At 39.8% G+C, this 26,917-nt stretch overlaps 1 protein-coding gene across 1 annotated transcript in view; it reads left to right on the top strand.

The window, feature by feature from the left end:
- HTRA3 (HtrA serine peptidase 3) overlaps positions 1-15,186 on the top strand; it is a 16,116-nt gene extending 930 nt beyond the window's left edge. Inside the window, exons 2-8 of the mRNA XM_009871350.1 lie at positions 887-1,109; positions 1,699-1,893; positions 4,523-4,555; positions 5,224-5,338; positions 11,426-11,474; positions 13,231-13,326; positions 14,213-15,186. Coding sequence (XP_009869652.1) covers positions 939-1,109; positions 1,699-1,893; positions 4,523-4,555; positions 5,224-5,338; positions 11,426-11,474; positions 13,231-13,326; positions 14,213-14,378 — 825 coding nt within the window. The 5' untranslated portion in view covers positions 887-938 and the 3' untranslated portion in view covers positions 14,379-15,186. The remainder of the gene's footprint in view (positions 1-886; positions 1,110-1,698; positions 1,894-4,522; positions 4,556-5,223; positions 5,339-11,425; positions 11,475-13,230; positions 13,327-14,212) is intronic.
- The last annotated feature ends 11,731 nt before the right edge of the window (positions 15,187-26,917 follow it).

Raw genomic sequence — 26,917 nt, 5'->3', positions numbered from 1 at the left:
TCCCTATAAGTAAATGTTTGTCCAGGAGCCTGCTGGGCGCTAATTGTGATACTGCCTTCTGCCTGGGACTGGCTCCAATTCTTTAGAGCCGAATAGCTCAGAACTTTCAAACAATTTCCTAAAAAGGACCACATCTTGGAAGAAAGAAGAATTAGTGGACCTTTTCTCATCTTCTACTACCCAGGCACTTTCCATTCCCCTAACAAATCTGAGGTCATCACAGCAATTGTTCACAAAGAAAAGTCATAATACTTCAAACAGTTCATAAAGTCTTTTAGCTGTCTATGTTTCAGCAAATGTTGTTTCCCACCAAGTTCTACCCATTGTTAGTGTTTTTAATTTCTTCTCTTTCACATTCCTAGTCCTTTCAGTTTCCAGACATGCTTTTTCCTGCCAGTCTACACCTAGGCTTCATGATTCCGAGATGACACCTCTTTCTTTAGCCCTCTGTCTAGCTGCAAGGTTGCTGCCGCTGCTTCTCTTTTTCTCATTAGAGGGTTAGTCCATTTGTTAGCTCCACTATTTCCTGTCGCTGTTTTCTTACCGGTGGGATCAGATGAGCTCTTCCTCCTTCCATTTTTGTCACCTAGCCTCTTTGCAAGGAAGCATTCAAAGATGGAATTGGAAACTTAAGGAAAAGGATCCTGCTGGTTGTCTGAAACTCTCTGTTTAGTCACCTTCCTGGGGACTAAAAGCCGTCACAATTTTCAGCAAAGGAACCTCTCTGTATATTTTTTTTTTAAATTTAGTGTTTTTTAAGACTTATAACATTGGTCATCAACTGTACTGTTATTTCTCAGGGTGTAAGGTGGTAAATAATTTCTAATATAATTGTCTCTTAAGTTACTCTTCTCTTACAAGTTATAATAACTTCCTTTTTGTACAGGCACCCTCTTTTTGGTCGAAATGTCCCACTTTCCAGTGGGTCTGGGTTTATTATGTCTGATTCTGGTTTAATTGTCACCAATGCCCACGTGGTATCAAGCACCAATGCTGTATCAGGGAGACAACAATTGAAAGTGCAGCTACAGAATGGAGATACCTATGAAGCCACTATCAGAGACATTGACAAGAAATCTGACATTGCAACAATAAAGATTCATCCTAAGGTGAGTGGCATAAAAAGATGAATGAATTCGTTTGGGAAACCTATTTCAGTTTCATTTAGTACAGAGTGATTCACTGGGATAAATGTTTAGGGGTTCCTTGGAAATATATCTGGGGAAAACAATGTACTGAAATACAGGCCTGGAAATTTTCTATATCTTGGGTGTTTTGGCTAATCCTTTTAGCCTTGTGCTAGTACCTGGACTGCAAGGTAGTACAAGGGATAGGGAGAGCAGCAGGCTGGCCAACTGGCCACACAAGTTTTGTGTGCTGTTTCTAAGAGGAGAAGGGAACAATCTGTTGGAAAATGAGGAAATCTCTCTCTGAATCCTACTGGCTTTTTTGGAGGAGGTGTGAAAATGCAAGGTAGTACTGCTAGCAGTTTGTTTCTGAAGGCAGTTTAAAGCAGTAACAGCCTGCAGTATGCTAATTTTACCTGGTGTGAATTTTGAGTAAAGGACAGTAAGTGGCTCTTTTCATTAATGTAATGGCAAGTGTGTGTTCCTAACTTCTTGCTAGTTTGATCTGTCCAGACAGGTTATTTTCACGTATAAACTAATGCTTATTTCTTTCTTTCTATGTTTATTTAAGAAAAAATTACCAGTATTGTTACTGGGACACTCTGCTGACCTGAGGCCAGGAGAATTTGTGGTGGCAATTGGAAGCCCGTTTGCATTACAGAACACTGTGACAACAGGTATTGTCAGCACCGCTCAGCGAGATGGCAAAGAACTTGGCCTGCGAGACTCGGATATGGATTACGTGCAGACAGATGCTATTATCAATGTAAGTACTGGGTCTGTGAGGAGATAAGCTTCACACTCCTGTGACCTTGAAATCCTCACCTGCTCAGCAGGGAAGTGCGTGCTCTGAAGGATGAATCCACTAAGAAAAGCAACTTTGTATAAAATCAGTTTAAAATGGGGATCAGGCTCTTCTTTTTACGAAAAGGACTATGCAGCATCTGTAGATTGTTTTCAGGCATTAGTGTTGTGATAATTAGTGTATGATAAATAAAACCAGCCTCTCTGAGGTTGTCTGTGAAGCTGCTGCATATGTCAGACCCTTCTCATTCTGGAGGGCTCACGCAATAACACATGGTTGTATAGACCAGCAGTAAATCAATACAGTATTTTCTGTCTCTTCTTGTTCAGCTGATCTGGCCAAACAAGCTGTAGAATAGAGCCAGTTTCTTTCATCTCCATGCATTAGAACCAGATGGAGTAGTCAAACTGATAGTATCTGCTCTCATCAGGACACCCAGGTGAAAACTTTAGGGCTGTTTTTTTTTGTCATTGTTCTCATTTTCCCTCTGCACATCACATACTTCAGGTAAAAATTTAGAGGTAAAAGAACATAAAGTTTGAGATACCGTTTGGAATTAAGAGTCCTTGCACTGCGTGTTATATAGAAATACGTGAGAATAACGTCCCTTCAGAGCAGCTTGGAGGCATCCAAAGAGCTTAAGTCCTGGGTGTGTATTTAACTTGTACTGATTCTTAAAAGAGCACTGCATGTATATCTAAGGTAGAAAATGGCCTGAAATTTTATGGTTTAAATCTGTTATACATTGAAAGTAAAATTTGTTCAGAATTTGTTTCCTGGACCTCAACATCAAATTTGACGTACTGAGTAACAGTGCTTAGTGTTTCATGCATGCAAAGTGTTTATCATCACAGACTGGTTGAGAGAAATTGTATGCGAAAAAGGAGGGTAATTGTTTTTTGTGCTAAGATATAACCCAAGTAAGCTTTTTCAAAAACCTTTTCTATGATCCAGGAGCTGAACCTCATAAGATAATTAATTGGAATTACTCTCTTCAGTTGTATAAGGAGAACAGGAAAGCTTAAGCAAAGTGTGTAACTTCAGTTGGTGGCAGAGACAGAATTAGAGCAGGGGATTCTTGACTTTGCGCCTATAGACATTCCTTAAGATCAGGCTGCTTCCTTGTATGTATTTAGCCATTCAGTGCCCTCAAAAGCTGATGAGCAAGTTAGACAAGGATAGCAGAGTGTGTCAGATAATAATAGACTAACTGGAATAGTGATAGTGGAGGAGGTAAGGAAAATAACAATATATTTGAATTGCTTTGCCATCTGAGACCACAGAATATGAAGATCGTCCCTGGCATGGGGATGCTTTGTGCTTAGCTAATGTGCTAGTTTTCTCCTGAGAATGGGAGGAGTTTGAGAGCTGGTCTATTCAGAGCATTCCTGTGGCTCAGCCAAGACTTTCCTTCAGGAATCTGCATGCAGCTGCCTTCTGAGAAATGCTAGGACTGCAGGAACATGGGGCAGGAGAGAACAGGGCCATGCGTTCCTAAATGGAGCATGTGCCGAAGTTCTCTCACTGTCACATCCTTCAAGCAGAGGGCAAGGGAATGAAAGATGATATGCTGAGGAAGGCTGAAAAATCATTATCTTGGTTCTTTTGTGTCAGCCAGACATCAGATTCAAGTGTGTAGCCTCTCTGATCAAAAACTGATCTCTTTGTTTAAACTCAAACTTTGAAGCTGTTTTATAAGCTTTAATGTATGATTTATTCCTCTGAGAAGCTGTAAGGTTTGCCGAGTGCTATCAAAGTGTAAACAGTTGATATGGCTCATGCTGCTGTCACGCATCACTTAGCTTTTGTTTCTTTTGAGAGCTAAGTTGCTGCTCTTGGCTGTTCAGCAGATCCACTTGAAAACTCCAGCTTCACTCAGAAACAAACTTGTTGAGCCAACACGAAGATGGACAAGAAGCTTCTCCAACTCTCATTTCCTGTAGTCCTAGTGGATGTTTCCTTTGAAGGCCATTAGGTATTAGGCAATTCCGGACTGCTCAGAGTTGCTATATGCCCTCCCTAGAGATGATTGTATGTCTGTGTTTACTAAATCAATCCTTATGGAGTACCTACCTCATAGCAATACGCTGTGATTAAATGTGTGTAAAGCACTGTGTTCTTCTCTGGAGGAGAATAAAGGAGACTGATAGTGTTACAAAACAAAGCGATCAATAAAACTACTTAAGAACTGTATGCGCACCTCACTGAAATACAACTTGAAATAGCAATTATTTCAAAACCTTGTCCTGACAGTGTTTAGAAGAATTTAAATACTAGTTTTAACTATTTAATGATTCTTCTTAAACTTAGGGTCTAACTATTGGGAGTGGTAAGTTGCTGCTCCTAACTTAAGGCCTGTTTCTGAAAAGAGGAAAAATCTAATCGTGAGAGTTATGAACGGGTGGAGTAAGAGCTACCTGTAATCTTCAGAATCACAGAATTCTGTGATCAATACTGTGTTCCTCAGTGCAGCCTGAGAAACTATCTGCTCTCTTTCATGTACTTGCAAACAAAGTACCATTTGAAATGAAAATTGCATTTCCTGCAGTGAACCAGCAATTTATTGTTCCCTTATGTCATCTTTTTACAGTATGGCAATTCTGGAGGACCTCTAGTTAATCTGGTAAGTCCAGGTGACTTTTTTTTTTTTCTGTTTTGTTTCAAGGGCTAGTTTTAAATAAGGGGGAGAACAGTCTTTTTGAGAAGATTCATAGATCATACCAGCTCCCAGCCATCCAAGCTAATGGTAGGCAGATACCCTTTTTAGCTAATGCAAGCTATGCAAATTAGATCTCAGTTCATACACCATTGAAAAACATTTCCCCGTAGAGCAGAGGAAATTTTACGCAGTAGTGAGGAAAATGGGCTCTGGTAGGAGCAGTTATACCTGTTCACACTCCAAGACCTGGGATGCAAGGCCAAGATGGGACCTGGTTAATGAGCAAAACTGACTTTAAAAGAGATTGCTTCAAGCCAGCGCTGATTTTGCAGGTCAGTGAAATGTGACTGTAGTGGTAGTAGTGACTCCACTGCTCAGCAGATGGAATCTCTTGCCGAGTGGTGAGATGGACCTTGGATGAACAAAGTGTACTGTAATCTCCCTGACTGTCACAGTTAAATGTGAAACGAAGTATGAATCAGAGCCCAGATCCTCCCTGACAAGTAATGTTTATTTCTTGAGGGATTACAACACTCTAAAATGTCTTAAACCAGCCTTTAACATGAAAAGCGAAGCAGCAAGCTGAACCTTGTCACTTAGGAGCAAATTAATTGGAAGCTGTCTCTCAACAGGATGGTGAAGTGATTGGGATTAACACCTTGAAGGTCACAGCTGGAATTTCTTTTGCTATTCCTTCAGACCGCATCACACAGTTTCTCACAGAATCCCATGACAAACAAAGCAAAGGTAAGGTCTGCAAGAAGCAGTGACATCTTCCCCTTACTGTTGTGATCTGTTGATGAAGTGCCAAAAGGCATGGGTCTGGGATCGCGTTACTGAGAGGAGCAGTGTTATTTTACAGTGTAAACACCATACACATGGAAATAGAAAACAACTTCACAGAAGTGGAGAGACATTTTATTAGTCAGACATCCAAACAGTAGACAGTAACTGGGAAAAGGAATTAGGATAGTGAGGACACACATGAGTCATTACAGTCTGAAATCATCTTGAGAACAGATGGTGACTTGTTCAAGGAGTCTTACCCTCCTCTTTCACATATTGTGCAAACAAAAAAAAAGATTAAGGTGTACTGTGGAGAGTAAGATAAAAACTCTTTAAAACATTTGTCCACGGATGGGGTGTAGCGTAGGCACTATTGGTGGATGATCTTGATTTTGCCATGGTCATCTGTGTCAGTGCTATGTAACTGGATATTGTGATAGACTCTCAGACCCTGGTGGAAGCTGTGTGCTAATTCCTGCAGAAATACATGATGAGGAGGGAGAAAGGCAGAGAAGAAGAAAGGCCTCTGCACCAAAGAACACATAAATATAAATATACCAGGAACTGACAGCTACAGGGCTCTTCTTTTATGTGCCTGCCTTGTATCTGTCACGCTGTACGAGATGTCCTACTACGTGCTGCACAGCCAAAGCTGATCTAGTAATGCTTCATCCATGCCAAACCTCCCTTTCTCTTCTGCTTGCCAATGAATCTGTCCACACCCTGCTCATCTTGTCATGACTGTTGGCCACTGCTTCTCGTGAATTTCTTCTTCTCCTGAGTTCATCCAGTTGCGGATGCCAGGGTTGTTGCCCTACACCATTGTCTTTTCGGTGTTCTGCAAGCCTTGTGCAGAAAACCACCATCGGCCAGGGGGTTCTGGTGAATGGAGCTGGAAAGTCATGTTGCTTCTTCAGGCACCATTTTCTCCAGAGACTGATGAACTCAGTGAGCTCAGCAAGAGGGTCTAGATGTCATTTTGCCTATGAAACCCGAAGAAAAAACATAATGAAAGGTTCAAGTTGTGATTGTAACTTACTGATTTTTTTTTTTTTCATCATTCACATTCTCCTCAAATCAAAGGAGAAGGATTGACACTTACTCTTAGCATCACTGTGGCAGTCACTGGTTGGTATATCTTGGGTACAGGCTATTTTTAATTTAATTTTTTTTTTTTTTTGCTTTTGCTTGACTGAAGTACCTTTTGTACTTTTGCTGCAGGCGGAAGGCAGTCATTAAAGCCCATGATGCATAGAGAAAGAGAATATATAAAAGATACTATCACCATGTTAGAGACTTGGCTTGCATTTGTTAGACCTTTAGTAATAGTTTTCAGGTTTGCTGTACAGACATTATTTCTTGCCATTAGGAATTCATGTAAGCAGAATTTTTGGGATGTTTTAATCATGTTTTTGTTCTGCTCCAATTATGTTTCAGTAGTTTCAGTGGGATCCACCCTTATGGTACAATGAAGTCATAGAAATAAGTTAAAGGGTATTACCATTTTGCTCTAAATATCGTATTGCCTGAACACAATAAAATTCCCTTAGGAGACTGCTCTTTCCAGATTTACTCCTGCATATAGGAGATACTTACAATATTGTTTAATAACTTTAGTCTTTTCAATCTCAGTTGATCAGATAACTACCAATTTTATACAGAAGGCATATATTTTTGAAGTCCTACCCATTGTATATAACTACAAATATATAATCTTTTGAAGTACAGGAGTGGAGAGGGGAAAAAAGAGTGAATGGCATTGGAATGAAGCATTTGAACTGATTATTATTATCTGAACATCCTATATTACCTAACATATGGGTAATAGATGATAATACTTCATGTATTTTTGATCAAAGATTTACCACACTTACGTAGAGATATTTATCAGTTGAATGGTCTGAAAGCCTTTGCTAATTTGGGATTTATCAGAAATAATGTTATCCTTTTATGGTTAGGAATTCTAAACTGGTACGTGAAGTTTTCTCCATCTATATCTCAGTTTTAAGCATCTATGTGTTCTGTCTTTACCTCTGGAAGTCATCTATCTATTAAGCATTGACCGATTTTATTTTTTTACTTCAGTGTTTTTTGTTAGTATCCCACAGGTATTTCTCAGTTTCAGTCTTGGCTGTGCCATCTATTCCTAGTTTAGACTTGAGCAGAGCAGTAAAACTAGAAAGTGTTCAAGCATAGATCCTTTAGAGTGGAAGACAGTTAGTTAGCAATTGGACAAAATATTAAAGAGAAATGTAATGTTAGCAGAAAAATGAATACAAGTTGCTTCATATGGGCAAGGAGCAAGAGGGGAGTTCTGCATTGGCCACACCTAACAAGTCATCTACATGAACCCTCATTTACATCCCCAGAACACTCATATTAGTTGTGATGAAACTATATGCTCACCTGTGTATTTGCCTGATTATTACTGATAATTATAATTATTACCAATAGTCACGGTTGCTGCTTAGGAGGCTGTCTGAGTATGGATTCAGATTACTGGTTAAATTCAGCTATACAGTGCATGTGGAAGTTACACCGCACGTAATTCAGCCTTATACGCTCAAGCTGTTTTAATGGATTGTGTCTGGCAGTGGAGTATCTTTCTTAAATGCTTTCAGGACTGCTTGCGCAATGGACAAGACAATCTTAAATGTGAAAGGAGTGAGCAGAGAAGTAGGAGTTTTGCCTGCTGCTTGAATAAAATGCAGAATTTGTTTCTTCACTCGGAGATACTGGTGATATCCTAGCCCCGCTGAAATCACTGAAGTGGGGATATTCATGTGCCAGAGGTACTCATCTGCAAGAGTTTGAATAACTGGCCTCTTAATTAGGATTTATCCATTCTTTTTGACATGTATTTTATAAGTCATAAACACTTCTGCCTTCAGCCTGTGTTTATCTGTCTGGTTTCTATCTCTAGTGTTAAAAGCATCGATAAAAAAAAAAAAGAAAGGTTTAACAGTAAAGAAATGCTTTCCTTACTGTGGAACAGAAATCTCCATAAAGAGTGACCTGCTTCTAGATACTTGGGGTCAGCTGCTTGTTTTGTTAACACAAAACAGATTAAAAGTTTCATCTCGGGTTTGAGGCTGTTTTGCTTGATTTTGCACCACTGGAATCAGTGCTTAATCTGGCCTGGTGTTTACAAAAATGAAATGCAATTTGAATCTCTCTCTGCTGTGCTACGCTCCAGCTTTAAGCTGCAAATGGTTTCACATTTGTTCACCCTGATTGTTCCAACATATTAAACTTCTTTGAACTGCTGCTGGGACTTCACCCTGGTGACGTGCTTCTCAGATTTACAACCCCACTTTATTCCAGTTCTCCTAATTATTTTTCCTTCGCCTCACGGTTGCACAAATGGTCAGAATGAGGAGTTTTGAGACTTGTTACTCACAGAGCAGATGTAATATGAGAGTGATAGTTCCAGGTGCCACATAGTTGGACTTGATGATCCCAAGGGTCTTTTCCAACCTGAATTGTTCTATGATTCTATGCTGTTTTGCCAGTGTGACATAACCCCGATGGCAAAACGCCTGTCCTTTGAGGATGATAAAGCACTTCAACTGGTTGTCTGTGTCTGTTTGGTCTTTGCTGATACTTCTAATAAACTGGGCAATTATATTCCCTCTAATCACTGTTGATAAAAACTTTGGAATTTGTGCAAGATATTTGATTTGTGTTAAATTGCTTGGAATGGACATCTGCAAAACAAAAGGCCTGAAGTTTTTTTACCTGTATTCATAGAATTAAGGTTGGAAAAGACCTCTAAGATCATCAAGTCCACCTGTCAACCCAACACTACGATAAACCGTGTCTGGTGGGTGCGAAGGGGAGTGATCTAGACTCTGCTGCCATAATCATCCGTAGCACATTGCTAGTAGTTTTACTTTATACAGTGGCCTGCTGCTCTTACAGCATGAATTGCCATGAAGGCCATTTTGAAGTTTAATGCATGAACAGGAGTGAAGTAACATCCCAGTGTGCCCAAAGATGAAGGTAGAATGAGACTTAGTTGTGAGTAAGTCTGTAGTTACCAGATTTTGTTTTCTTTTTCACAAAACCTTGTTTCCACATGGATCATTAGCCACTAGGGATATAATTCCCTTTTTGATCAGTGGCATTTCTGCTGTGGTTTTTCATTTTTGCCCAATATCCTCCTTGCTGTTTTGTTTCTTCCAGATCAGTTTCTTTTGTCCCTTCTTTCATTCTTGTTTTTCTTTCCTGTAAACATTCCTAACTCAGCCCCCAGAGTCCGCTTTGTGCTTCTGCATGTTTCTGCATAACACAGGCAATGACCAGCAGCAGACTGTTTAATTTAAGCAGTAAACTGTCACCAGAGAGTCTGTCATCTATGTGGCTCGTGAAGACAACTTCATCATTTAACTGTCCACATTGCAGGGATGGGGGGATTAGTTTCAAGCGGGAGAAAGAGCATGTTTGGATATTTTTAAGTGAAAACTTACTTATGCCATGTAGTCTAGAGAAGCACTATCACACTAGTTCACAGCCCTTCCCAAAGCTTTTGATACTTTAGTTTTTAGTGACTAGGCTTCTTCATGACACTCTTACAAGAGCTGATTTTGATCTCATTAGCTTAATTTTAAAATAGAGGGGGGCCAGAACCTATCAGGGATAACAGTTAGTTACAGATATAAGATTTTTTGGAGTGTAGTAAATCCAGTGTTTAGTAGTCACCATTTTCACTGACCATAAGAGGAATATTGGATATGTGTACAACTCACAACTAATTTCTTTACTTGGGACTATTTTTTCTTGGAAAGAGTAAGAGTTAGAGGTGACTGTGTACATCTCCTTTTCAAACTTTTTCCTCACAAGAGAACGTGGAGAAGCTCAAAGAAATTGTGAAGTAGTTACGCTGGAACAAGTAAAGGGAAATATTGTTTCATACCGGATATACCTAACTACTGAAGCACTCGCTTCAGGAAGTCATCAAACTGCATTTTTTTTTTCATAAGACAGCTGTGTGATATCATCACTACTAAAAGCCAACAACAGAAATGTGGCACTGTTCCTAAAGGAGTGAATTTTCGCTATTTAAAACTCTGTAGAGTCCTGGCTAATCATAGAGTAGTTTGGAGTGGAAGGGAGCTTTAAAGGTCTAGCTCAACGGCGCTTGCAATGAGCTGGGGTGTCTTCAACTAGATCAGGTTGGTCAGAGCCCCACCCAACCTGATCTTGAACGTTTCCAAGGATGGGGCATCCACGACATCTCTGGGCAAATTGTTCCCACTTTTCACCACCCTCTTTGTAAAAAATTCTTGCTTATATGTTGTCTAAATCTACCCTCTTTTAGTTTAAAACCATTACCCTTGGTCCTATTGCTACAGGCCCTGCTCTTTTTCTCCAGCTTTCCTGTAGGTCCCCTTCAGGTTACTGGGAGGCTGCTATAAGGTCTTCCCAGAGCCTTCTCTTCTCCAGCTGAACAACCCCAACTCTCTTAGCTTGCTCTCATAGGAGAGTTGCTCCAGGCCTCTGAATTTTTTTGTGATCGTTTTGGCTAAGGTCCATGCTTTTTTTTTTTTTAAAAACAACTTGCTTTTTGTTCTTTGGGGTAAAATAACAATCCATTTGCACACCAGAATTGGTGTGAGTGTTTTGCCTGTCCTTTCTCTGAAAGGTGGACATTTTGATTTCTTTAAATTCCATTTTTACATTTTAATGAGAACACCGTCTGATTAAATTGTCCTGATGAGTTTCAGAAGAAATTGCCGTTGGTGACAAAAATTTTTATTTATTGAAGTCATGTGATACGAGATCACGGGAATTTTGCTGAATTTCCTGAAGGAAAACTATGGAGTATAAATTGGTTTCTCTGTTTACCTCATTTGCAGAGAGAAGGATTTTCATTCTGTATACTAAGGTGAACCAAAATAATTACCTCTGTATAGATGTCTATTTTTGTTTAGTTTTGTTAAAAACTGATACATCCTGTTTTAATTGACAAGTATTTTGGGCCATCAAAGTATTTATTTTTGTCAGTGTTTGCCTAAATTTCTTAAACATCTTTTATGTTATTTTCAGATGGGAAGAAACGTTTCATTGGCATCAGAATGCTGACAATAACACCTGCGTAAGTATCTTGGAAAGGTGATCTCTGTGATCATGCGTACAAGATGTGGGTGATCATGGTTCAGGGCGTCATTCAGCTTTCACTGTACGTCTCCAGAGAATCTGGAAGTGTGCATTAGCTTCCATGAAGTCTGCAAACATTTTTAATTATATTGGTGAAATATATATTCTGAGACCTGAAAAATCACTCAGTCATTCTCTAAATACCGATAACAGTGGATACCCTGTTGATAGTTGAGGGAAAGTAGGAAAAGCCTGAATGTGGATTTTGGTTCTTGGTGAGGATGCCTGGAGTTACACCAGGTTTTAGATGATATTTAAACAAGCTGCTGCTTTCAAGTGCCCATGAGTTACAATGGCAAATTAGCAGCCTGAGGGTTTGGTGGTGGTTCTGTCAGTGCCAGCGGAGGCCATGTGATGTGAGATTTGGTGCCTAAACTTTAAACAGAAAGGAAGTAGTTGCTAAAGTCCAGAACTAAAGCTTCATGCCTCTGTGGTGACAAAGCTAGAATGTGGATTCCCTCCACCAGTTCTTCACTGTCTTCTCTCTCATGTTGCTTTGTGTCTTGCTGTTACCTGGATATAATCTGGGATAACAGATGAGGGCTCTTATACTTGTGTTCTTTCCCAGCAGCAGGCATGTTTCCAGTGTGGCAGCAGACTACAAAATTAAACCAGACAATTCCAGCTGGGGTTGCAGTAAAGCCATTGTGTTTTTTTTTTTCAAATTACACTCTTGCAAATCCTCCCCAAAGGGTCAGATCCTCAGCTGGAAGAAATCACTGTAATGGCATTAATATTACTGGGCCACCACCGATAGGGACAAACATAACAGTGACGCAGAAAAACATTCTTAAGTGAACATGGTGTGAGATTTTACTGCTTTTGTGCTGTCTAATGAAGCAGTGTAAGAGGTCTCCAGGCCCGTTTTCAGGAAAATACTACTAGTCATCTGTTAGCTTCCTCAGTCCAAAATTCAGCGAAGTGAAGCTGTGTGCAGCCATTTGGGCTTGCTTTCCATCTCAGGCACCCCAGGTTTTCCTAACGGACCATAGGGTAATTCATCATTAGTTTAAAACCCTTTCTTTCTAGAAATGGGTTTTAACCTACACTGTACACAGACCTGAAATGTCATCTGCTCAGAACTGAGGGGATGTTTTTAGAGTCTCTATTTTGCAGCTGGTTCCTGTCTTCCTTCTTTAGAAAGGGATGCACAAACAATTCCTAAAGAAAACTTGAGGGAGCTGAAGTTTCCTTGGAAAACTCACAATTCTGATCTGCCCGATGACTGAAGTTATCAAAAGTTGTATTATTCTAGATAAAGTAAAAATAAGAATGACTTGCAAAATCATTAGGAAATTTTTGCCCCATCACCAGCATTAATTCTTTGGGGCAGGAATGTCTTTTGTCCCTGTACAGCATCTAAGACAGAGAGCACAACTGTCCCTCTGCTCTCCTACAGTGCCCTCTGTGCTACTGCTACAAATAGCACAAGTCAGGTTCTTGCAGGAGATGTACGAGACCATTAAATAGAGCCTGCTTTGCACAAGTAAGTATTTTGACTCTTAAAATCTGTGTTACGTTTTGAATCCAGTTTCAAATCCCCTACATTCTCATCACAACGACAAGGGACAAACAAGTAACTTAAGTAATTAATTTTTGGTCTCAAAAAAACTAAGAATAAATAAATAATACTTTTTGAATGCTGCTGTTTTTGTAGTGGAATCAAATGCTATATAATTTTGTTGGTTTTTTAGCTTGGTGGAAGAACTGAAACACAATAATGCTGATTTCCCTGATGTCAGAAGTGGAATTTATGTACATGAAGTTGTTCCAAACTCACCTTCTCATAGGTATGTAGAGCACATTTTCTTGACCATAAATAAATTTCCAGATAGATACTGGTAGGTAATATTTTTGTTTATATTCAGTTACTTCTTTGTACCAATCTTGATTTGTATTTAGACAATTCAAAATTGTGTGTTTAGGCTAAATAAAAAAAAAAGTTAAAATATTTGTGCTAAGATTCCGATCCTCTCTATAAAAGTGAAATATTTCAATGCTGACTACTAGTAAATAGAAACTTGAGTCTAACCAGGAAGCAGGATAGCATTTATGTAAGACACCATTGGAACTATTATCTGAGACAATGCTTTATCTTGGAGGAGGAGACTGTTTTACGGAACAGTTTCAAAATATAAAAGACACTTCTAAAAACTACTTTAAGAATCATTAAGAAGATGTAAAGGCAATAAAAAGCAGCTATTTTGGATTACATTTGAACAATGAGAGGGAAATAATTACCTGTAAATCAGTTGGTACACTTTGCTTGTCTTGAAATTTTGGAAGTAATTTAATTTCTAATGCTTGAAATACATACTGGAGAGATAAAATCATGTTCTTGCAAATGGATAGAGTAAGTCAATCACAGCTAAAAGTTTTTTCTGTTTCTCCTTTGCTGTAGTTTTCTGGAAGACAAAGATAAAGCTAGACTACTTTTACTGTTGGTGTGTTTTTGCTGTTTTAGAAGAATATCTCAGGGAAATCATGTGAGCCTGATTTTGCCTTTAGCAAGTACTACTGGTTATTCTTTCGCAGCCAGAACAGTGGAATTTCCATTCAATGGAAACTAAAACAAATAAAAACCTATCATGTCAGGCAAGGAAGCGATGAATAGTCTTTGTACTTTCTCTCTGCATGGAATACCTACTTACTGCCTTTTTCTTCTTGCTTTTGCAGAGGAGGGATCCAAGATGGAGATATCATTGTTAAAGTCAATGGGCGTCCTTTGATGACTTCCAGTGATCTGCAAGAGGCTGTGATGAATGAATCACCTCTACTACTTGAAGTTCGAAGAGGAAACGATGATTTGCTATTTAACATTGAGCCTGAAGTTGTCATGTAAATAGAATTGAGGAAACTTTCACCATAATTAAACTCACTTATTCTGGAACACTAGATACCTCTCTTACAGCTACAGTAATTATACTTCCTGTTGACTAATGACAAGGTGGACTAACTTAATTGCCTGAGCCATTTCTGTACATAGTAGCTAGAATGAATTCAGTTATGCCATTTATAGAAGATTTAACTTTCAAAGAAATTTAAGAATTGTGTTCTTGGGAGGAGGAAAACAAATTTTGGGTAGCTGGTAAAAATGGGGTCCAGTTCCTGCAGGTTCAGAGCAGACTCAGGACGGTGTTTTGAAAGACCAAAATACTACTGGAAGTGGGGAAGCGTGCTGAAAGGGGAAATTATTCTTAAACTACAGTGATGGTTGCAGCAGAACCAAACTGTTTCAATGCACAACTGAGCTTTTTTTTTTTTTCCTATAACTTTTTCAATGTGAATCTAGTATTGGCAAAGCTTGTATTTGTTCCTGGTGCTTCTATACTACGTATCAGTGCAGGTAGATTAAATCTGTAAATATCGAAAGGAGCAAGAATGGTATCAGGCTATAGAGTGTTACACCTAGGTCATGCAATTTTGGAATATAGTAAATGATTCTTATAGAATTAATGCCTTATATATAAATCAAAACGATGTGCTGAACAAAGTTAAGTTTGAGAAAGTGCACAATTTTTTAAGAATTTGATACAAATCAGTTTTGCATTTTGCTGGTAAGCTTTGCTGTAAAATTGTTATACTACTTTTGGCTTGTACTGCGTATGTTTCTACTGTAAGGAGATTAAAGTTTACACAAATAATGTGTTGGAGTAAACCTCTTTTTAAATAAGTATATCTTCCCACCCTCGTCTGTCAGACTGGAATAGACTTTCCCAAGAGAAAATTTTCTTACAGAAAATTGGGCCCTGATGTTATGAAAATCCTTTGCAGCATCATGGTATAATTATTCTGCCCTTATTTAGTCTATGTTCAGAAGTGCTTTGCACAAAAATCATTTATTTACACTGTTGAATTTTTTTATATATTTATGAATTGTGCTTTGAGGTAAATCAGAGTATATACTTAGAATCCTATTGTCCTCAACTCTGCCTGTATGTAAAAGAAGCAGAAAGGAATCAGTGTTAGCCCTGTTTTAAAGCTGGAGCATGTGAGACTTTTATGTAATAAACTCGGGACAGAAATTGCTAAGAGCTAAATCAAGCTTTCCTAGATACTCTAATCCACACAACTGTCTTATTTCTTAATGAATCTTGCTGCCATTACCAAAAAGACAGAGGAGTATCTTTAACTGGAGCATTTTCAACAGCAAGCTGTGCTGTCTAGGTTGGGTGGTTCTGTCTCTGTTTAAGTCCTTTTTGCATCAGAGTATATCTTTGGGGTAGCTAGAACCTTCCCTTTAGGTTGCCATCACATCTTTCCGGCTATACCGACTGACTTGTTGGGGATGAGCCGTGCGTCTTTGGGTTTCTGCAGCGCCAGGCATGCTGAAAAGAGCAATCTGTTCATTGCTGGCTGGCTGTGACTGCAGCCGTACAGTTGGAAGGTGGGTAGGGTGTGTTCCTCCTAAAAATGAATATTTTTTTCTTTCTATCACATTATTGACCATGTCTAAAAGAAGAGCTGATTTCATCACTCCAAAAGAAGGTGTTAGGTTGTACCTGTTGAGTATATTCAGTGGGATCAACTCCTTTTCATTAAGATACAATCTTAGCATCCACACTTGGAAAAACCAAAAGCATGTTCTGAACTTTGGATAGCCAGGGCATGCAGAAGGATTCTGTGATGGCTCAAGTCAAGCCTGTCCATACACATGTACCACATTAGGACTACCACGTATTTTGTGAGAGGTGTTTAGCTCTTTGTGTCTACTGATTAATATTAGACAAGTTAAAATAATTCCATGAGTTTGTTGCTCATTTTTCAGTTATTGACTAACAAATTGTTTGGTAAAAAGACCTATGGAGTGATTAGCTTCTCTTACTGTAAGACAAGCTTTTTGGCTTCTAGATGACACTATAAAGATGTTGAAATAAATTGCATAACTCTTTATTTACAATATTACTGAAAAGAGTTTGGTAATAACATAACAGCACTAAAATTAAAACCATACACACTTGTTGGCACCAGCCAAGTGCATTGGCCATTTAATTATGACACTGTATGGACAGCAGAAAGACTCCTTAATCAAGAACTGTTGTGTTCTACAAACAGTTAATTGCTTTCTCCAGGCTTTGTCTGAAAATCTTGCAGAGCTCACACATCTTAGAGTTTGCAAATGCCCTTGCATTGTAGCAAATTTCACTCAGAGGGAAGCAAGGTCCCCTGAGGTTCTTTTTTGGAAAGAAGGCATTGTCACTTCCTTTGACTGCAGAGTGTCTGTGTCATTTCAGCTGTGGTGTCACCCTTAACTGCTGAGATACAGGAGTAGACTTTATTAATTGTCACTCGTTACCATAACAGTGGCCAGAGCTGCAAAGGTTAATTGCTCGGTCTTAAGATTGAGTCAGCAACTACTAATGCCAGCAGTTGATATTAAGTCTATAATACAACCTTCCTGTATTTGCTTCTTGGCTAAGATAAAATTAGACAACAGTTGGTGCCTAAGACAAAATGTTCAGGCAGATCTTGTATAAGCAGTTACTGGCTCTGGCTCTTGGGCAAAAAAGCAGCAACATAAGTGTGATCTTGATCTCTCAAGGAAGCCAGCAGGTGCAGCTTTTCCAAGTCAAGGTTGAGTCAACAAGATGAATGGCTTTGATATTCATTAGTCTGACCACTCTTATTACCACTAAGATTTCTAAAGCCACCTCATTATTCCTGCAAGGCCTAATCAGCAAAATAAGGAAAGAGAGTGCTCAGCAATGACAGTGAGGAAGATGCGAGCATTTCAGAGTGCTTCTACTCTGCAGCCCAGCAAGGTCTGCAGTGGAAACTGTGCTCCTCTGCCAGCAAGCTGACCCCTGCAACGGAGCTGCTTCTCACTTGTCCTGCCTGCCTGTGTCTGCTGTGGGGCTGAGCACGATAAAGACAATTTCTCAGGCTCCGTGTTCAGTAGAAAATGGGAATGAGGTAACACCATGCATAATACAATACCATTCATAAAACAGGGATGGTGTCTTTCAGGAAGACAAGGTTTCGGCAAAGCAGAAAAAAGAAGGGGAACCAGCACGGAATAACAAGAAAAAACCCCATATTCCTAGGAGATATTTTTTTAAAGGAAAGATATGTCTGTTAGTTTCTCTTATATAATTAGACAACCATGACAATGGGCCAGATTGCTGTACAGCTGCCTGATTCAGGCAGCTGTAAGACCCCTTTCTCCAAGGATGGCATCTTATATTTATCTCTGTACTCTCAGAGCAGTTGGGGATAGGAGGGATGGAGAACATCTCAAAACACCAGCAACTCCCCACAAAAAGAATAGGTAATGGCGAGAGAACCTTTAGACTGCAGTCAGCATGGCACACACCTTACTATCTTCTCGGAGCACCATGGAGCAGCTCCTACAGCTGTCTTTTGTAGTGATTTGCTCCCTGTTGAAGCTTAAGGCTGGGCTGGCCGCTGAACTTGGACAGACTCCGTGATCTACCCACCACCCTTCAAGGAGAGAATAACAGGGGATCCAGGGAGGGAGACTTGGAGGTTGAAAAAGAACTTGAACCAGTTTAATGAAAAAAACCCAAACAACTAACAATAAAGACATCAAACTATATACATATATATACACAAGTATGCAAACATATCAAAAAATATAAAAAATGTTACAAGACCCACACCTTCTACATGACAACAAGGTCCCAAGCAGCAAAAAAGAAAAAAAAAGTCCCAGACTGGACCCAGCTGCAGATGGCAGTGCCCATGCAGAGCGTCCCAATGATAGTCTAAAGAAAACAGAAAAGAAGCTGCGCCTTTCCTCTCTTTACCCAGGGTGGGGGGCAGGGGAAGACAACCTGTCCCATCAAATGATGCTCCTCTGCAGCGTGGAAACAGGAAACCCCAGCAGCCCAGGGAGAGGTGACAAGCAGCCAGTAACAATCCCTGCAGCACTAAAGGCCCTAAGGCTCTTAGAGGCTCTTATATACTGAGCACCATGGGAAGGAACACTGTGACTGGTCCATTTGGGTCACCCGACCCATCCTCTCCTCCCCATAGGCACAGCTGCCCCTCCTGCCCTGTACTGCCACCACTGCCAAGAGCCCCAGAGAACTGTTATCCTGGGGCTCTCAAACCAGGACACTGCACCACAGCAGAGGTGCTTCACTGCGCTTGTACCTCTCGTATTGGTCACCAGAAAGAGAGGTGCTTTCTATTTTCAAGCAGGAAAACAAAGAAAATTCCTTCCCTTAGAGGGGATCTTGTAGCTCTGTCGAGGAAACATGAGTCTTGGGGCTTGCCCGTGTAAAAGCAAACTAGTGCTTTGCATGCTGTGGCCACTACACTGCATAGAGCCCTCTCAGGGCCGGCACTAATACCTGCTGCAGCTGTAGGAATTTTGGCCTGTGGGGATCTCAAAAGGCTTGGAAAGGCAACAGAAATCTGAATTATTGAGGAACTGCAGTGGTCTCACAGAAAATCAACACATAGCAGCTCTTCTGCATAGCCTATTCTCTGCTTTCGATTCTGTGTGTTCTGCACAAACAAAAGGTTGGACTTGATCTTAAGGTCTTTTCCAACCTTGATGTTTCCATGTTTCTACTCCGCACAACCGCACACCAACCAGCAGTCTGCTTTCTGCACATCCCTTGTTACTCCCTCTGCACCAGCTATTCCGTACAAATCTCTCCCATGCAGCTTCTTCCCCAGGACCTGTTTCGCACTTCCATGTTTTACCCTCTGCGGCAGCTGCTCTGTTTGCTCTTCTCCACTGGCTTTGCACCAGCTATTCTGTACCACCATATATCCCAGACAGCGGTCTCACACTCTTAATTTTGTTTTGACTGCTTGTTTCTTGTTCAAGGCTTTGCTGGTTTAGCAGAACTCCAGAAGAATGAGGAATTTTTTTTTTCTTCCCAGGCCCTGAAGTCTGGAGTCATGCACTGAGCGTTTCAAGTCCATAGCATAATACTAGGGCAATGTATTGCTGAAAATTTTATTTAACCACAAGATATTGCAAGTTATAGACGGTGATGTGGTCTCTGTTTAGGCACCACCAGCCAGGGACTGGTGTTCAAAGACATACACACTCCAGAGGGAGTGTGTAAGGACAGTAAGGGTATGCTTTCTGTACCCACATACAGGACTAAAGTCTGAGGATTGCTTTGAAGTAAGAGGAAAACTTAAAAAGGGAAGGAAAAAGGGGTGTAGTATGTTTATTTTATTTTATTCCCCTTATTTACTTGGGTTTCTGTAGCTTTCATTTAAGTGGCCATGCCTGGGGAAGGCATCCAGATCTGTGTTTGTTCCTATCCTTCTTCCCACAGTAGATTAATTTTGCAACTCTGGTGTTTTGCAAATAGTAGATTTTGTCTTTTATCCAGACCTTCCCAGTCCTTGTGACAGCAGACACAGCTTGGTGGGGCTTTGCTGTAGAAGATCTTTCCAGGTCATGCCATGGGCTGTAAGCCAAGGCAAAAAGAACCACCAGCAGTTAAGGCCGAGTTGCACAGAAGACCTTGCTAGCTGGGCTAATTCTCTCTCTTCTGGCAAACGTGAGGCATGTTTGCATTCTGGTGTTGCATAGACTGCTGATCATTTCAGCTGAGCTACCCGGCTAGATATCCTTTCGAATCAAGAGAAAGAAACTGTAGCTTTCCTCTTCTCAGAAAGTGTAGGCATATTCCATTTTTCTGCTAAAAAATGCTCAACAGTATATTCACTCCTGGTGGAGTAATGTTTGAGGAGCACCGAGCATAGATGCAGGAACAGAGTTTCCCTCTGCAACGGCCACAAACAAGAAAAGAGGAAAAACATATTTGTTTTTTCTCTTTTGATTTTTATCCTCTGGGGAGAAAGGTCAGACAGAGCAGGTCTCCCCTCATCCTCCCTTCGTCTTCCCCTCCCTTCCTGTCAAAAGGTTCCCCCAGAGACTGTGAGAATATGTCAATATTAAACAGCATTTTCCCTATAAAGATCTCTGGAGGATAACAGAAGCAATTGCTCGCTCTCTCTTTCTTCAAGAAACATTGGCCAGGCCTTCACAAACATCCAACTGAGTCAGGAAAAAACAACTTCTTAGAGGAAGCAGTCGCCAAGGAAAATAATTGGGCAGCACGAGGGGTTTGGTGACGCAGCTACGCAGCTGCTAAGTTCAATGACTTCTCAATTGCCTCCATCTGAAGTTGTGCTCCACTATGAAATGATCTTCTATCTCCATAACTATAAATAGCCGGGCATGATGATTTGCTGCTTGAAATCCCAGTAGCAGCTTGGGAAAGATATCAAAACCAAACCCTAACAACCAACAAGAAAACAAGAAGCCTTCAACTATCTTCTACATAGAATCATAGAATGGCCTAGGCTGAGAGAGATCATCTAGTCCAACCTCCCTGTCATGAGCAGGGACGCCTCTCAACTAGATCAGGCTACTCAAGGCTCCATCCAACCTGGCCTTGAACATCTCCAGGGAGGGGGCAGCCACAACTTCTCTGGGCAATTTATTCCAAAGTCTTGCCACCCTCATACTGAAGAATTTCTTCCTAAAATCTAATCTAAATCTATTCTCCTTCAACTTAAACCCATTTCCCCTTGTCCTATCAGTGGACACTCTTGTAAAAAGTCCCTCCCCAGCCTTCCTGTAGGTTCCCTTCAGGTATTGGAAGGCAGCTATTAGGTCCCCCCGAAGTCTTCTCTTTTCAAGACTGAACAATCCCAGCTCCCACAGCCTGTCCTCGTAGCAGAGGTGCTCCAGCCACTGGATCATCTTTGTGGCAAATATGCAGCATGCCAAATCTAACTTTCAGGTTTTTTGGTTCACTTAATGTTATTTCATTACTTTTAAAAATCTCAGTTTTGTCTCGTGTCCAGCAGAAGTAATCCACAAAGTTGTGTGTGAAATGAACTCTTCCTGAGTGTAGTAATATATGATATTTCATTGTTATTGTCTAGGATTACCTACAAGAGCCTAGGGTAGGTTTTTCAAATGAAGGTACAAAAATGATGGTTCCTGCCAAGCTCACTGCACCATGACATGCCTACCACAGCCACCCATCAAAAATTACCTGATCTGAGTTTAAAATGCATTAGTTACACTTACCTTTCTAGCTTTTTACCTCTAAAGCTGTTTCTTTCCCGTCTATAAATCCAGATGCAAGGAATGTAGGAAAATACACCTAAACCACCAAGAATGCCCCCAAACACCTTTTTACTGTACATAATATCTGAGCTTGAAAGTCCATCGTGTTGGTAGGCTTCATGGTCTGCTTCCCAGTGCAAGTTCTGCAGGTCACCTCCTGCAAGCCGTATATCCCACTGGAAAACAAGCTATTGCTTACATTAGGGACATAAAGCTGCCAATTTTGCCTCTACAGAAAGCCCTCAACATCTGAAATACGTTATTCCTCTGAGATTAGATATTGCCATTCGGGTGTACTAAAATATTGTCATTTTGGCCAATAAATCTTACAATGATATACCCTCTTTACGGAAAATCAGAGAAAATGTTGCAGCCAGGTTAAGGGAATTCTGATGTTTTGAGAAGTGCTTCTCAGTGGTCTGGGATGTCAGATGTTACATGAAGAGATCAGTGGGCAGAATCTGAGGAAGAGATGAGAGATGCAATGGTAAACATGTACCATTGCTTCACATTTTTTTCCCCAAAAGGTCTGTAAATATGGTCTAAATTTTTTCTAAGTTTGTTGCAGTTCAATTTCTGAGTGCTGCTGAGATTTTTTATCCTGGCAAACTGAAAAAAAAGCAGCTTCTGAAAACAGCCTAGCAAACTTCTGTAAATCACCACTACCTTTCAGAATGAAGGAAGCTTTTCTACGGCTTAGTTATATCGCTGAAGTGATTTAATATTTGCGTTGAAAAGAAAAAACAGTAATCTTTACACATTTTGCACTCACAGATTTGCCTTAAGTTGGAACAGTATTTGCAAAACTTAGTTTTCAAACTGTTTTACCCAAAAACATGGTAGGCAATTGAATAAAATCAGTATCTCCTTAGGAGAAATTGGAACCTTGTCTAAGGTTATTTTTAAAATGGGCAGTATTTTCTTAACACAACATTTATTTTGCATAGTACTGAGGAAATTTGACCCAACAGAGTCAATTGCTAATGCTGTCAGCCCTAGTGGCATGGAGTCAGGGTCTGAAATGAAAGACTAAGTCACAGAGGTTCTGTAAGAGATACCTGAAAGTTAGTTTGTCAGCTAGCAAAGCCCTTCTACAGACTTTGGGTAGATTTCTGTAATTCTTCAGTCTACTACAGGGCAGGCATATGTTTGCCTCTATGTGTAACTGTGCAGGCTGTGAGAGAAGTAATTATTTCCCCCAGCTTACTGATTGTTAAGACTCCTTATCCACCTCAATTTGACCAGGTTTGAGAATATGCAAGTGATAAATCAGCATAAAATACAGAGTTTCTTTTTCTCCAGAAAACTCTGATTCCTCTCTGATGCCACCTACATTCCTCTTCTAAGATGTAAAAATTTCCTGCAGTTATGATCCTATTCAGGTCAATGAAGTTTTGCAAAGAGGTGCTTAAGCGTCAGAAAGTCAGTGAGGTAGCAAGGAGCTGTGAGGTTAAAAACCCAAGATTTTGAAGAAAAGGATCTCTTTACACATTTTCATTTTGCATGTGAAGCATGAGTTACATAGTCACAGATGCACCCTCTGTGAAATCAAACCTCTGTAGTCCTTTTCTTTTTATGGAGAAGAAAAGAAGAAAGAGTAAAAAATGAGCTAGGCACCATTCTGCTTTCTCTGTTAGCATGGGGGAAGAAGGAGAAATGAAAGGCAATCATGGCCTGAAGTGTCAGCTAGCTCTTCCTGGGGCTAGGAGTGGTTGGATGATGCAGAGGTTTATTTAACTGTCTGTGTCTTTATACAGTCCCATTCCCATGGCATTTGAGGTCCAGATTCTCCAGAAGGTGTAGGTGGTATGCCATGAATACCTTACAGATTGCATGATTCGCTGTGTGTGGTTCAGGGGTACTATATTTCCTAGAAACTGACTGTAAGACAAAATTTATATGCGTGTGGCAATACCTGACGCCACAGCACTGTTTTGTGTCCTGATTTAGGGGAGGAAAAGTCAGAATATAAACATCTCTCTTGGAGCAAAGATTTCCCTCAAGTTCATCTCAATGCTTCCAATCACAGTGACACTTTTGATATTCATTTATCTCCCTAAAAACACAGCAGCTGCTTGGCCAGAAAGAAAATAATTTCCATCACAGAGCACACAGAGAGCCTGGACAGAAGGTAGAGTGACAGGTGACATTTTTATTTCACATAATATAAAGCACAGAAAATTGTTATTAAGTAGATGGTATATCCAAGTCACACACTCTATATAAGTAGTAGGTAAATAAACCTTCCCCACACCAAGCAAGCAAAAGACAACCATCATAAGCATATTTTGACACTGTACACAAATTGGCAATTTTTATTAGCAGCTATATATTAATAGTAATGAAAAAAAATGTGGTTTCACTCTGTAGTGTGTCAAGCTAAAATCACAGCATTTTGAGAATCTGCTTCATGTCAGTTTTTAAATTTATACAAAATAGGAAAGAGCTGCATGAAATTAAATCTTACTGCTTAATGAAGTGTAGCAGAAGTCTTTCTGATGTTAGTACCAAAAATACTTCAGCTCATTCTCACTGATAATTCCTCACCTCTATTTGTGCCAACGTTAACAAATAGAAGGTCATATTGATTGTAATGTACTACACAGAGTAGGTTTAGTTTAGATTGAAATTCTCCCCTCAAAACAGAAATGAAAAACCCAGTCAGTGTGCTGTTTAACTTTCTTTTTGTGCGTGTGTGTGCAGAGGCTAAGAGGATTAGAAAAGAGGGTCTTAGAGGCATAGAGAGTGTTTTGGGTTAAACCCAAGATCTGATCCCATGGCTGCAGCAACAGTATTTTGAAAAATCATTTTTCAGCTGCTATGGTAAATGTTTCTAAAAACAGAGAAGAGGTTTAAAATCTGTTACAACAATGAATCAAAATAACTCTGCTCATTTTCCATGCTAAGTCTCAAGAGCCTTGGTAAATACGGCATGGGCTCATTCAGAACAGAATGACTGACAATGTAATGCAACCAAAAAAATGAAAGAGAAAACAGGTAGATTAATTATCCATTAAACTAATACTCATCTACTCCTTGGAGTACAGTCACCAGATCTGTGTCTGCTTAACAAATAAACTCTCCATGGGTCTGGCAAAGTACACCGTAGAAACCCAGGGCCTGATCCTAAAACCTGTGGAGGAAAACATAGGCTTGAAGTTAAGCACATGACTAATACATTGGTGAACACTGAAATCTGGTCCATGCTGGAATTCTCATGATGCTAGAATTAAAACATCACTCTAAATCTCAGCAAGTGAACTATCACAATTTGCCAGTCCAACACATATTTTGTCGGACATTGGTAGCAAGTCCATAGTGGCCCTGATCCTGTGAGCGGTGAATAGCATACACACCTAACTTCAATTATATATACTATAAAACATGTGTGATGCTTTCATATATGCAGTCTATACAAATACAACATACAAAAAAGGGGAAATTAGTATAAATAAGAATATAAAAATTATAGAAGTATTCACCAGAGAAATGCAAAGGTGAAAGATGATTGTGTGACTAGCAGGCTAAAAAATCTCACCCCGGGAACTTTAAAAGATCTGTCTTTACCCTTGAGCAGTTAAAAACATTCATGGAAGTATTGACCATAATGAAGAAAATATTGTCAAACAGGTATTTCCTTTTATGATTAGTGCAGAGGTATTATCAAATGAGATAATACCAAAGGTGGCAGTCAATTCATATAATAAAAATTAAATACTCCCAGTTTAACAGTAGCTCAGGACAAAGTTAGATAGCTATATCTAGAGCTAGGCTCTTTTTTTTTTTCCTTTTTATTCTATTTTTTTTTCTTATTCTATCATCGGAATCAGGTAACTTGCAGCTGATTTAAAAACTGTCTAAACTGCCTAAGTTCACATTAACTTTCTGTAAACCTTAGAGCTGTGGTGATGCTCCATGATTAGCTTCAAGTGAGACTGGAAGATCTCTGACATTTTCAAGGACTTCTAATTGATGAACATATAAATAAGCATCAAAGGGTAGATTTTGATGAGATTTTTAAGTCAGATTAATAACTTCACAGCTGATAAAATGAGCTGAAATTGGAGATGATAAATGTCTGGGGAAAAAAAAAAGACGATTTTGATTGCATTTTGTGCAGACCACAGGAATGCGTCACGTGGCAGTGAGAGGGTGTGGGAGGAGGTGGCTGTGGCAAATGAGTTCTGACTTGAATACATATTAAATGTATTCTACAATTTACTTGAAAAGAAGGAGGTTTGCAGTTCAAATCTATTCCAGACTGTGATTGGTGCTGGACAAGTTGTTCAACTCCTCCTCTGCTTCGGTTTCTGCAACTGGTAGCAATGCCTAACACAAAGCCCTCTGGAATCTCAGGCAAATAAGATTATACTACCAAATTGCAAACACTGTCTCTATTTGATTTTAAAAAGTGAGACTTGATCAGCCTGTGTGGTCTCCAACAAGACAGATGTCTAAATGGACATTGCCGCCTCTTTGATACTCAGTCTCTTCACTGAGACCGTTGTTCAGGACTGCGAGTGTGTGCTGTTATAGATGCCTGAATTCAGGGTCTCAGCAGGGTAAAGGCAACGTGCCCAGTTACTCAGGGTGATGTCTCTAAGCATCCTAATATTTAGCTTGGACTGGATTTCAGCTGAAAGTCTAAATTTCAGTGATTTATTTATTTTTTTTTAAAAATCCTGATCAGTCACCATCCATTCTCCAACGTTTCATTTTCCTGGCTCAAATTCATATTCTTTTTTTCCCCCTTTATCAGAAAGAATCAATTTTTGTAGGATTTGGGATCGGGTTTTTTGTCTTCTTTCAGATGTGTTTTCTTTGTGTGTCAAGTCTCAACTGGAAGATTCTTACAGAATATTAAAATTATTGTAACTTAAAGCCATAATAGTGAAAATAAAAAGTATCCCTTTGAACATTTCTTTTTTTAACCTTTGTAAACTATTGCCATACTTTGTATCATAAGAAAAACTCAAAGTTAGCATGTCAGACAAGATAACGGAGTCATAGAATCACAGAACGTGTTGTGCATTGCTGAAAGATCTTTCACTTTCTTGTAGCTTTTTCAGGTGAAATGTCCAGTGCTCGAGTCAAAGCTGGCAGAAGTCAAAGAGCACAGAGGCTCTCGGTTTATTTACAGCATTTGGAGGCAAACAAATCCCAAATGAAGTTTGCTTCCAAAGGGAAACGCTTTGTGAAGTGTGACCTGCTGCTCTCCTAATTATATGATATGAAAAATCTGAAGTAACTTCTGGGAGGTATTTGCGGCAGTACTGAGGCCCAGAGCCTCATTCGCTCCACCTGCT

This window comes from Apaloderma vittatum, unplaced genomic scaffold (genome assembly GCF_000703405.1).
Source record: "Apaloderma vittatum isolate BGI_N311 unplaced genomic scaffold, ASM70340v1 scaffold14386, whole genome shotgun sequence".
Taxonomy (NCBI): Eukaryota; Metazoa; Chordata; class Aves; order Trogoniformes; family Trogonidae; genus Apaloderma; species Apaloderma vittatum.
Note: the sequence above shows the minus strand (reverse complement) of the source record. Positions and strands in the feature narration are given on the sequence as shown.